Source organism: Balaenoptera musculus, chromosome 6, assembly GCF_009873245.2.
Source record: "Balaenoptera musculus isolate JJ_BM4_2016_0621 chromosome 6, mBalMus1.pri.v3, whole genome shotgun sequence".
Taxonomy (NCBI): Eukaryota; Metazoa; Chordata; class Mammalia; order Artiodactyla; family Balaenopteridae; genus Balaenoptera; species Balaenoptera musculus.
Genome location: NC_045790.1, coordinates 114,312,077 through 114,324,982, shown reverse-complemented (window position 1 = coordinate 114,324,982; position 12,906 = coordinate 114,312,077). Strand labels below are relative to the sequence as shown.

General features: G+C 60.2%; 1 protein-coding gene across 1 annotated transcript; it reads right to left on the bottom strand.

Moving 5' to 3' along the window:
• Positions 1-2,190: 2,190 nt before the first annotated feature.
• MYMK (myomaker, myoblast fusion factor) lies at positions 2,191-10,462 on the bottom strand. The gene is made up of 5 exons (XM_036854212.1): positions 10,328-10,462; positions 6,606-6,720; positions 5,618-5,766; positions 2,979-3,095; positions 2,191-2,340 (listed from the first exon to the last, which is right to left on the bottom strand). The coding sequence occupies exons 1-5, from the start codon at positions 10,460-10,462 to the stop codon at positions 2,191-2,193; spliced, it is 666 nt and encodes a 221-aa protein (XP_036710107.1).
• Between the last annotated feature and the right edge of the window lie 2,444 nt (positions 10,463-12,906).

Sequence of the window (12,906 nt, the reverse complement as noted above, 5' to 3'; positions counted from 1 at the left end):
CAACTCAGTGGTCAGTGCCCAAGGGATGAAAGCCAGCTGCCAACATCCCTGGCCTTCAGTGTGCTCATCTGCAAAGTGGGCTCAGGACCTGGACCTGGACCCTCCAAGGGGTCTCTGCGGGGGCCAACCCTGTTCAGGAGGGGCGCAGTCGGGCCTGGAGCCCGAGAGGCAGACAGGGCTGAGGGCTGGAGTGCGCCTCCTAATTGTCCGTGACTTACAGACTTGGCCAGGCTCCCAGACAGCCGCATAAATCAGCGCGGCCTCAGTGAGCAGCCTGTCGGTGCAGCCCTGACGGCTTGGCGGGCCCCTGGCCTCTCCCTACTCGGGAGTATCTGTGGCCTCCAACTTTCCATGTGCTGCCGCAGAGCTGGAGGGGGGTGGTACTCGCTGGGGGGGATGGGAGGGAGGTGATGGGCAGAGGGGGGTGGTTGGGGGAGGGAGGTGGTGGGTGGGAGGGTGGTTGGGGGAGGGAGGTGGTGGGTGGAGGGGGGGGTTGGGGAGGGGGAGGGAGGTGGTGGGAGTAGACCAGCCACCTCGCAGATGCTGTTTCTGGAGTGATGCCCCCTGGCTCCCGTCATCCCACCGTGGCCCCAGAGTCTGCCCCTTGCCTCACCACCTGGTGCTGAGACAGGAGTCTCCTCTTGTGGGTACGGGAGACGGGACCAGAGGGGAAGTCCCTGGTACAGGGCCCCGGTGTCTTCATGTGTACGTGTGCGTGGCGTGTACATGTGCGTCTGTGTGCGCACGTGTGTGCTCACACCCCAACAAGAAGACCAGAAGCCAATCGAGGCAGCACCTGCACCCCCTTCGCCAGGCACAGAGCTGCTTGGTGCAGAGGCCCCTCCGCGCCCCGTGCCCTCCCGTGGGGACAGGTCTGGGTGATGGCCCTGAAGCTGTGAAGTCTCAGCTCCCGCCCTGCCCCCTCCCATGGCTTGGTGAGGACCCTGAGTGCTGGTGGGCTGTTCTGTCGTTAACAGGCTGTGGGGACAGAAAGGGACTGAGCCGGGGCGAGGCTGCCGGTGTCCAGGGCCCTAAGACGTGGGACCGCTGGGCACTCAGGGAGGCCGACAGACGGCGCCCTGGTCGGGGGTCCGCCTTGTCCCCAGCCCTTGGTGCTGGAGCCAGCTCCCTCCCGGCCCCCGAGGTGTGGAGGAGGTGACTTTAGGACAAATCTGGGGCCGTCCCACGTGGTGGGTGCAGATGTGGGTAACTGCACCATCTGGCAACACAAAGAGGCCCCAGACAGGTGTAGGTAACTTCCTGCCTGACAGATGTGCCCGGATCATTCGGCAAGCAGGAGGCCAGTGTCTGTGAGGTGATGTCTGGGAGGCCCGCTCCCCCCGCTCCCCCTGCACCCCCGGGCCGGTGCAGACAGGCCCTGGATGGGAGCTGACCTCTGCCCTCGGCGGAAGGCGAGCCCTGCCCCGTGAGGCCAGCCCGGCGGGCCCTCCGCTCAAGGTCCTGGCAACCAGGCCCACACTCCCACGCTGGGCTGGAGCTCAAAGGCCCTGAGGGTGCTCCCACCTCTTGCTTGGGTAGCTCCAGAGCAAAGTGGCTGGAGTGGTGTCAGACCGGGGACAGTGGGCTGGGGTCCAGCTCTGGGCCCCGAATATGCCATCATCCCTGACTTGTTTTGAGATTTAGATGAAATGACGAGTGTGAAGAGCTTGGGCATTCAGTACATGGAAACGGCTTGATTCAGGGACCCGGCTGGAGGGACGCCAAGGGGCAGGCAGGCCTGGGGCGGGGACAGAGTGGCCCCGCTGGCCCTGGCGCGCTGAGCCTGAGGGCAGAGGTCAGGAGTGGGAATACCTGTTTCCAAGGGAAAACAGATGGCGTGGGGAGCACACGGGACTGGGGTGGCGGCAGAGCCCCTTTGTGGCTGGGACCGGGCGAAGAGGGAAGCGGGTGGGGGACAGACGCTGGCTCCAGGGTTCTGCAGACATACCCACTCGTCAGGACCTTGGCCTAGGAGAAGGGAGAAAGTTCTTTTCTTTCCAGCATGGTGCTTAGTACCCAGTAGAAACCTAATAAGTGGATTCTCAAGAAGCAGTCAGTGGGGTGCTTCCCACAGCCCTGGAGACCTCTCAGGATCTGAGGAGGGACGTTTCTCCAGGTCGGGATGGACGGAGGACTCTCGCCAGGCCTGGGATGGGGCAGGGCAGGGGCTTGGGGCCGGGGGCTGCACAGTTAGATACAAGCACAGCAAAGGGTGGAGCAGTCCAGCTTGGCGGGGGGCCCCGCGCTTCCAGCCTTCTTGTTGACCTTGGGCAGCAGCAGGACGAAGGCCATGGCCAGGGCACAGTGGTAGAAGCTGTGGACGTAGGTGTAATCCCAGTCCTGCAGGGGAGGAGGAGGACCCGTCTGCGGCCTCACCGCCCGCCCTGAAGCCCATCTTCCCTCCAACAGCCCCTGCCCCGCCCTGGGTCCTCGGCCCTGTGCCTCGGCTGCGGGCCTGGCGTGACATGGCACCTGCCAGGAACAGGGGCTCCTCCCCGACCCCCTGGCTTGTCCTCGGGAGTCTGGCCAAGTCCCCTCCTCCGAGAAGCCTCCCCTCACTGGCCAGCCCATGGTGGTCTTTCCCTCCACCAAACCCCTGGATCACCGAAGGTCTGTGCCAATTCACTGGGCCTTTGATGAGGCGGCTGGGGCTCTTCCCTCCCCCCTCCCCCAGCACATCCCTTCTCCCCGTCTCCCCTCTCCCTCCCTCCTCCAGGTGTGCCTCCTGCCCCAGGCCCCTTCCGGGCTGTGCACCTCATCAGATGCAAGCCCTCTGTACTGCCCCCCAACACAACCCCGCGATGCCAGGGGTGCCAGGGAAGGACCAGACCATGATTGGAGGGAGGCACTGTAGTGGGACGCTGCTGGAGACCCCAGGAGGCGCGCGGCCCCGCTCAGCACCCAGCCAAGCAGGCCGGTGCTGACCTGCTGACCGGGGCCCTTATGGGTGGGCTGCTTCCCAGTCCCCCACCAGGTACCTCAAAGAAGAAGCGCAGCATGAGGGCCAGCGCCCCAAAGCAGAGGCCGGGGCCTATCTGCTGGGTGTACACGCTCTTGTCAGGATACAGGCGCCTCGTCTCCTTCATCTGCTGCAGCTGCGGGGAGAGGGGCCAGAGGAACGCTCTCAGTTCGCAGCCTTGGGCACTTGCACCCTGGGCATCCTCAGGTGGGAGATGGGGCTCAGGGAGAGGCCCGGACGCATCTGGCCCAACGGCTGCAGGACCCAAGGGAGACCCCGCCTGGGTGATCGGGCTGTGGATGCCCTGGGCATTTTGACCCCGCAAGGACCCCCTGCCCCGTCTGCCTCTTGGGGTGAAAGAAGGCCACCCTTTCCAGCCAGAGGAGAACCCGAGGGGACCAGACACGTGGTTATCTACAGCCAAGGGGTACTGGCGGTGTGGGACCTGCCCGCCAGCGTGGCCATGGCGGGTGGGAGATGCGTGTGGCCAACCCTGCGAGACCTCCACTCACTTTCAGAGTCGACAGACTCATAGTAGCATTTCTTAGACACACCCGACCAGCATGTGAAACCTGCCATTCCTCAGACGCTGATGTCTAGAGTGAGGCTCAAGTAGGCGTTTAAATACGTGGGTTCACGTACACTAAAAAGATGAAGTAAATGCGGGTCCACATCCTGAAAACCCGAACCTCTGGGGCAGGGCGTTTCAGCGCACAGGATGTTTTGGATTTCAGCAAGGTAAACGGTTGCACACATCGTGGACGGTGGATGCCCCTGGCGGGTAGGACTGCTCCCCATAATTGCACCCCCCACCCCCGCCAGCGGATCACACAGAGACCATGAGTAGCTTCATGCTGGCTGGGGGCAGGTTTTGTCACCAAATGAATTCTGAAACGATGCCCGATTTTTCAGTTTTCTGAAATTTTCCATTGCTGATGAGGAATCAGGACCTGCAATGTCGCGGGTGGTGTGTGGGTGCAGCTAAGGGAGCGTGACTCTGGGGGCAGCCGGCTGAGGCCCGGAAGCTCTCCTCCAGCCAATCGTGCCCCAGGTGGCGCCCGGGTCCCGCTCCGCAGCCCCATCACCCATCTCTCTCCACTTCCTGTCGCTGAGAGTTGCTCAAGAAGGGACAAGCCTCCGGGAGAAAAATCAACCCTCATTCCAGGAAACAACTGCCCTTGAAAAGCCAAAATAAACTCCACATTTAATGGTCTAGAAAACACAATTTGAGCCCCAGATGCAGGGAGCCAGGAAGCCCTCTCGGTTCCCGTGGTGCCTCGTGGGGACACTGGCGAGTGACCGCTCTTCTGGCTAATTAGAATCCAGCCCAGATTCAGAGCCGGCCAAGGTCTGCAGGAGGAGCAGCCTTCCAGGGCACAACACGGAGCCTTTATCCCACTTCCTGCCAGGGAGGGAGCGAATTATCAGCTCGGAGAGCGCTCTGTGTTTACGCATTCCAGAATGTTAATTAACGTGGCCCTTCCTGGTCCAGACAAGTCAGACCCCAGCACACTTCCGCCCCTCTCCCCTCTCCGAGGGGCCTCCTGGGTCAGCGCGGGGCCAGCTTGGCTTCCCCAAGATGTGGTGAGAAAGAGGCTCCTTCCCTTCTGCTCGGAGTCAGGACCTGGCCTCACGCTTGTCCTGCCGTGACTTCTTGTTAAATTGCTGACCTCTGAGCCTTGGTTTCTTCACCAACCAACTGGCAAGCTAGATCCTCCGCTCTCTGGGCGGAGAGAGGAGTGGGGCGAGTTTGGAAAGCTCACCCCCAGAACTTTATTTTCCCTCCCCAGTCTGCACCTGCACCAGCTGCCCAGCCCGACCTCTTTCCCCTGGGAACCGCCCTCCTGCTTCCCAGGGCTTTGTTCTGGTCCCCGTAAGGCTCAGTTCCTTCCCTGCCCTGGGGGCCCAGGAAGTACCCCTGGGTGCACCCTGCCGGAGCATTCCTCTTTCACTTGGGCTAGTCTGAGTGGGCTTCAGTCATTGCAGCCAGGAAGGCCTTGTTATGACAGAGGGTGCGGGGAGGCCTGGGGAACCATGTGTAGAAGGCCTCGTGGTGCCAGGCCCCTGGGTGCCCAGCGAAGGGCCATCAGTCTGGCTCAGGCTGCTTCCATGCTCACGAGCAGTTCCATCTTCCGGTTGACCTCACACCACAACCTCCCTCTTCATCTGAACCAAGCTCAAGCCTCAGCCCCTCCAGGAAGTCTTCCCAGATTAACCCAGGCCACTTCCAATTGATATTGCATCTCTAAACCAGCCATTCTCTTCAATAATAATAACAGCAGTAATAATAATGACAATAATAAATAGTTCAGCACATTAGGAGCCAGGTTCTGTGCCAGTCCTTAAGATGCATTATCTCAATTAATCTGAGAAGCAACCCTATGAGGTAGGTACTGGATTGTAACACCCACTTTACAGATATGGAAACTGAGGCAGAGAGGTTAAGTGACTTGGGTCAGGTCCAGAGCTAGTGAGTACAGACGTAAAACAAACCGGGTTTGCATGGCTGGGGCACCCGACAGTCATTTTCTGTGTGTTAGCTGAGGCCCTGTGTCCAGCCTGCCGACCCACGTGGCAGGAGGTAGATGGAGACCCCGAGGGGGAGGAGTCACCGTCAGGGGAGGGTGCCCCTGACCGTCGGGCTCGCACAGTACGCACCCACTTGGCCGCGATGATGAGGACGGCTGTGCCGATGGGGCCCGAGTACACCCCGTAGCCCCAGCGGTCATGGTAGATCCGCACAGCGATGGTCAGGACGCCAAACATCACTAAAGTCGACCGCTTGGGCTCATCGAAGTCGGCCAGTGCTGCCAGGGAGAGAGCGGGGTGAGGTGAGGGGCCTCCCGTGCCCCTCCTGGCCGCTGCTCCCCCAGGGGCCCTCCCTTCGGGGTCCGGGTGTGGTGTCCCCTCAGCCAGGGAGACCCCGTGGCCCAGCCTGGGCCCCCCCCCAAGGTCTGAATTGCGGCTGCTGCCTTCCCGTGGACGGAGCAGCCTGGGTTAGGCCGGCAGGAAGCTGCTCTAACACGGAGCTCAACGTGCGGGTGTCCGGGAACGAATCTCCCCCATGGGACCCCTAGGACGAAGACGCAAAGACCGCAGCTAGGATACGAGAAAGATCTGGGTCCTGCACAGGCCTGCGCCCGTAGCAGCGAGTCCCCTCGTCTAATGGGGACCGTGTGTCCTGCCATCGCCACGAGTCCACAGTAAGTGAAAAACAGTCGCGGAACCATGTGGTTTTGAATGATCGCATCTTCATAAAAACCTGAGCTAAAAATTGTGTGTGAGTCTCAGGAACAGTGTTGGGGGCGTAAACTCTGAATGTGAGCAGCGGTTCTCCGGGGTGGGGAGGGTGGGGGCAGAGCGCTTCCTTTTCTCCTCTGTACGCCTCCGCTCAGTCTGTCAAAACAAGCCTCTACTAAATGTGCAATTTTAAAAGGTTATGGAAAATGGGAATCAAGGCACTTAAGTGCTGCGCCTACTTTTTCACAGACTGAGCCCCACTCTGAACCTCAGGGTAAGGAAGGGGGTTCTCAGAGATGAGAGGGGGCGGGGAGGCAGTCAGCGGGCTCGGCTGGCTGAGTGCATGGTGGGCGGCGGGGGACCCAGGTCCCGTGTGCAGGGCTGGGCTGCGGGGGCTGCCACTCACCCATCAGTGACACCCACATGCTCAGGGCCGTCCCGTAGACGCTGAAGTACTCCAGGATGTCGTGGCGCAGGAAACAGAGAACCGACAGGCCGGGCCCATTGCAGGCGTGGTAGAGCTGCCGGGAAACCCACAGACGGTCGGTCAGCAGGGAGAGGAGAGCTCTGGAGCCCCAGGGCCAGGCCTGGGCCCCGAGCCACGGCCCCGTGAGCTGGGACCTCGGACAAGTCACTGAATGGCCCCATGGCTCTTTTCCCCATCTGAAACATGGGGGCGCAGCGGACTGCTCCCCCATAGGGTCTTGCGGACGAAGCCCGCCGAGGTGGGGACCCTCCCATGTGATCTACACATTCCCTCAACATCCAGGTCTGCTGAGGCCGGAGCCTTTTTCCTTGGGTACCGGTCTGCCCTGCACAGGCCAGTGGGGCCTTCTCTCCCACAATTTACCCCTCTGACCACCGGGCATCTGAAGCCCTGGGGGGCTTGCGAAGACTCAGGTGCTGAGCCTGCCCTGTGGGTTGCCCCCTCAGCAGGTCAGGGCTGGGGGTCAGAGATCTGCTTCTTTAAGAGGATCTCAGGCTGATCTCGGGATGCCGCCAGAAGGGAGCCCGCTTTGAGAACCACCCGCCTGCAGCCCTCAGTTTGTTTCTCTTAAGTGAGGGCAGATCGCAGAGACACTCCCGCCCCCCGCCCCCGGGCAGGTGCTGAACGCAGCGTCCTCTTTGCCCCCCGTCCTCCCCCACACTCCTACAGTTGTCTGCCAGATACCTAATTTAATAGCAATTTTAAAGCAAAATGTCCGTATTTTCAAAGCTGTCAACTTATTTCTGGACAACCGTCTCCTTTCGCTTACACATTTCATCATTTTAAGGAATATTTAATGACATGATGTAATTATTTTGACAAGCTCAAGGGCATAAACAAGCTTGGAGACCAGCACAGTCGACTCTTGGTCAGCCCAGCTCAGCTGGATAGAGAGGCGTGCAGGAGAGCAGCCCACAACTGGAGGTGCCAGGGATGCTACGGGTGGGGGAGATGTGAGAGCCCTGGGTCATCTGGTGAGTCGAGCAAGTTGAGGTCGATTTTAGAGCTTCCGCTGGCTGCAACTTCACGTGAACTAAAGCTAAGGTGCACCTAGGAGGCATTAACAGACATGTAGTGTCCAGAACAGGGGAGGGGATGGTACTGCTCCTCTCTGTCTGGTCAGACCCCCCCTAGAGAGCTGTGTTGAGCTTTGGATGCTGCACCCTTTGAAGTGCCACTGGCAAAGAACAGGTTGGAGGAAAGGAATCAGGCGGTGGATAGGACTGTTTAGCTCAGCAAAGAGAAGCTTCAGGTGGGGCGTGATCAAGGTGCTCACATCTCCAGGATAGAGGAGGGAGAAGAACACTTGTTCCCCATGGCTCTGGCAGGCAGAGCCAGGCCCTATGAGCGACATGGATTCTCTTCTCCTGCCCTCCTGCTCCTTCCAGAACTACTTGTCCCTCACCCCCAGCTGAGCCCTGCTGTCTCTGTACCCATTGTCTCTCTTATGTAGCACAGATCACGATGTATGATTAAAGGCTTAATCACTGAGATTCTGGACGCTGTCTGTGCCCTGTCAACCGCCTCGTCCCAGCCTAGAGCCGGCTCACCATCGGCCAAGTGTTTGCCTGTGAACGCAGTGTCAGGGAGGCTTTGGAGCAGTTTGAAGGAGAGCTGGCCCAGGAGGGCCCTTTCCCCCCAGGCCCTCAGTTCACCCCTGCTGGAGAGGTGGGGCAGGTGAGACTCAGGGGGGAACCACCTGCCGAGGAGCAGGGCGAAGCAGCAGGGGGCCCTCGGCCTCTGTGCCTGCGAGGCCTCCCTCCCTCTTCCAACCGAGCAGGCCTGGCTCTGCGCGGCGCTGGTCGGGGGCGCGGGTGGCAGGTGGCTGGCCGCCTGGCAGGAGAGGGCACGGCTTCCGGAGGCCGGCCTGGCAGGTCCCGGCCGTGAGCTCCGACAAGCGGCTGATTGCCCCTAGGGCTGGGGTGGAGGGCTCCTGTCAAACGGGGACGAGAGCCCCTGTTCCGTGGGGTGGGCCAGGGGACGCCACGTGACCCAACACGCAGCACGGGTCCAGCAGCTGTCACAGGACGGTCCCGGTGGGAACACAGAAGACTCCACGCAGGAGGCAGAAGCGGCGATGGTGCCTCTGGGGGCTCTGGGAGAAGGGGCCTGAGTGTGTCTTTAGGCCAGGGACACTTGCCACTGGACGCAGCTGTCCCTGCCACTCTGGCTGGGCGGGGCAGGGCTGGGTGGGCCTCTGAGGCCAGCCGCGGAGGCAGCTGTGGGGTCAGCTCAGCCCCGGTGGGGAGGGGTGGGCTGGCGGTGACTGTGGTTTCGGGGGCGGGGTCCAACATGGGCCTGGAGGACAAGACGCCGGCTCCTCTCCCCGGTCCTGGGCCCTTGTACCCACAGAGAAGCCCCCTGTCTGCCTGGCTCTGGTTTCTCATCTGCCGGGCAGACCTCCTGGCCCTCACCCAAGCTGGGGTCCCGCGAGGAGCAAATGAAATGGCTTTCGACAAGATTCCTTGAATGAGCCGGGAGGCCCTGCTGCCTGGGGAGGGGGGCTGCCCGGGGTGGGGGGGCCACGCTGTCGTCTCTCGCACGGCTGGCACTGCCACACGGAGTCCGGGAACCCTCACCTCCCCCGAGCATGCTTCATCAGGGAGTTGGGTTTAAATCAAGGCTGGGTCTGAGGGAAGATGATGGAGGAAAAGAGAGTGGGGCCCCTCTGGGGGTCCAGCGGCGAGGGTGGGTGGAAGGAGCCTCAGAGGCTCACAGACAGGGAGGCAGGAAGGCACTAAGGTGTAGAGAGATGATGGATGGATGGATGGATGGATGGATGGATGGATGGTTGGTTGATCAGGCAGGTAGAGAGGTGATTGATTAGATACATGTATAGATGACTGATAGAGAGATAGTACATAGATAAGTAGGTAGACAGACAGACAGACAGAAGCTAGAGGGATGGATAGACAGGGCCAGAGAGACACATGAGGGGAACAAAGCTAGGGAGGGACACCAAGAAATTTAGAAAGAGAGTACATTTCGTGGGGATATGGCTCCAGAAATCAAGAGGGAACCAGACACAGAGCGAGCCAATATGAGAAACACAGAGGGAAAGAGACCCACAGGGAGATGGGGGAGGGGGACAGAGAGAGAGAGAGAGAGACAGACAGCCAGACATATAAATAGAAAGAGAAAGAAGGACTCAGAGAGAGACGTAGGCCCCAAGAAGGAGAGGCAAGCCGACGTGAGCAGGCCCTCCTGAACTGAGGCCAGCTGCAGAATCCTGGAACCAGATTCCCCTGGCCCTACACGTTCCCCGAGCCCTGCTAGCCCCGTCCTGGGCCTGGAGTACCAGGGAGAGTCGGGGGGGGGGCAGGGGTGAAGAGGGGGAGCTGGAGCCAGGAGAAGCCTTGGGTGGTTGGCAAGAAAAGGGGGACCTTGGAGGGGCTTGTCCCTGGCCCACTGTGGGCTTGGTCTCACTCACACCAATCCCAGAGTGACTTCCTGCCACAGTTGGGGAAACTGAGGTCCAGGAAGGTGAAGGGGGGCCCCCAGCCCTCTCTCCTGGTCTCTGGGCTCTTTCTTTCACCTCCCCACCATCACCCAATCCAGCAAAGTGGTGGAAAGACAGCCCCTGTCCTCCGTCTCTGGGAGGGGGCCCTGGGTGGGTCCTATCCCCAGGCCCCCGGACTTACCGCCACGAAGAACATGGTGAAGAGGTAGACCATGGCCTCCATGTGGAACTGCCTTTTGGCAGCAATGCTCACCGTGGGGAGGAACGCCAGGCTGCTGAGGGTGGGCAGGAGAAGTTTGGCCACGAGAGTCCCCATGGGCTGGCGGGGAGAGGTAGGTGCAGGCCTCCCGGGTCTCCAGGGCAGAGAAGAGAAAGGCAGAAGGCCCGCTGCTTCCACCAGGGGCTCCGGTGGCAGCTGTGGTTTAAATGCCCTGAAGAGAGGCAGGGGTGTGCGCACACATGTCGAGAAGCACATGGAGAGGGTTCAACAGCTGATGTACCATGTGATCAGCACTTGTCTCTGTTTTTTTTTTTTTTTTTTTTTTGGATAGGTCAGAGTTGTTGATTCAAGGAGACCGTACTTCTTTTCTCTGAGGCAGCACCTTCGGCGAAGGATCCCCATGAGCACAACCGCCAATGTCCAGCCACTTTCCATCCTGGCCCCGGCCCCTCCCCGAGGTGCTCAGGGGTCCAGGATAAGAAAAGCGCAGACTCTGCGGCTTGAGTCACGCGTCCACAGGGGGCAAGAGGTTAGACGACAACCCAAGGTTCAGCCCATTCTAATCACTAAAAGGACCCTGTAGCTAAGTTTCACAATTTACCAGCCCACAGGCATGTCTGACTCCCCTGCTCTTGCCCCAGACAGGCTTCCGTGGTAACTAAACAAATGAAACTAACATTCTTTTCTATTTGGTTACATAGTTTCAAACCTGAAGCACATAGAACTGGACGATCTCTACCAGTGTCCCCAGCGCAAGGCTGATGCTAGCCGTCTTAGCATTCCTCGGCCTTCCGGAAATAACCTTCCTTTGTTGAAGAGGCCTGCGGGAACTGCCCAGCAGGGTCCCCCCTACACCGCCCCCGTTATCCTCTGGCTAAGGAACATGGGAGTGTGTGAGCTACCCAGGCCAACTGTCTCTCCCTGGAGGGACTGCTTGATTAATTGCTTGACTGATTAATTCTTTTGTTTATTTGTTGCCAGCAGAAGAACAGCTTTTATTCCCTTTTATTTTTCATCATGATATAATGGTGTCGCCTACAACAAAACGCACAGATCTGTAATGTACAGTTTGATGAGTTTTGACAAGTGCTGTGTGACCACCCCTGCATCCCCGTCACTCCAGGACATCCCTCCAGTCCCCGGCGGAGGCAGCCACTGTTCTGGTTTCTGCCACGCACTTGACTTTGCCTCTATAAATGGACTCATGCGGTGTGCACTCTTTCGGGCTGGCTTCTTTCACTGCCCCGGAATGTCCCTGAGATTCATCCACGTTGTGTCCAGTGGCTTGTTCCTGTGGTCGCTGGGTGGCTACGCCGGATTTTGTTCTCCTGGGAATTGGAATCTGGAGTATGGGAACAGCGGGGGCGAGGCCAGGAGGTGCCCATGCATGTCAGTGCCTCAGGGAGAGGCTGCCGGCTTGTCCCACGCCCCCTGGGCCCGCTTGACCCACCTTTCCTTCCATCTGGGAGCTCCCTCACACCTTTCCAGAACTCTCTTTTTTTTATCATACGTTGGCTGGGGGCCATTTCTGCCGTTTGCCATGAAAAGTCCTATTCAGTACACGTGGTCACGTCATTCTTCTGCTTAAGCGCCTTCCAAGGCACCTGCAGCCCTCAGCGTGAAGTCCAAGTTCTCCGGGGGATCGTGGGGCCGCCTCCGCCCAGCCCTGTCCCCCACAGCACACCCCAGCCTCCACGGCACGCTCGGACTCCGACCGTCCTCCCGGCCTCCCCGCCTCCCCTGCACACACACGTCCCCCTCCTCTGACGTCTGTGGGGACGGGTTCCCACCCGGCTCTGGCAAGCTGGGGTGCTCTGCGCTGGCCCCCAGCACGCCACTCACTCCCGTCCGGGCCTCCCGCCCTCTGTGCGGTGCGGTTGGTGCGGGGCTGCTCGGGGTGTATGCCCACTGCTCCAATGGCCAGCTCACCGTCCAAGCCCGGGGCCAAGCCTGGCACGTGGTGGGTGGTCAGCAGACACTGGCTGAATGAATGACTCTGTGAAAAGAATGAATGAAAGTCCAGGGAGGCGGGGCTGCAGGGCATTTCAGTCTGGCACTTAGGAGCCCCGTTCCCTCTCCAAATGGGAAAACCAGATCGTGCCGTGTGTGCAGCTCTGGGTAAGAGGCAGGTGACCCCCTGCAAGCTGGTCACGGGAGCCCTGATCACCCCGGCCCACCTCTCCGCGCCCCGCTTCTGCCCAGAACCAGCCCCCAGCCCCCAGCCCCGGCTTCCAGGAGGAGTAGAAATCGTGTGGTGAGGAGATGGATTAGAGGTCAGGTGCTAGGAGAGAACTCTCCGGGGCGGTAAACCCCACTCAGAAGCAGGAAAACATTCCACAGTTGGTTTTGTGCATGACTCTGTGTGTGTGTGTGTTTTGCAGCTGTAAACTCCAGGGCCGGGGCTGCAAGCTTGGGGAAGGGAAAAAGAGAAGGGGGAGGTGATGGAGGAAGCAGGAGGGGAGCCGCACATGTGTTGTAATGATTAAGGACCAAGGGGGCCGAAAGGGGCTGCCCCAAAGCAGGGAGACAGGTGGCCAGGC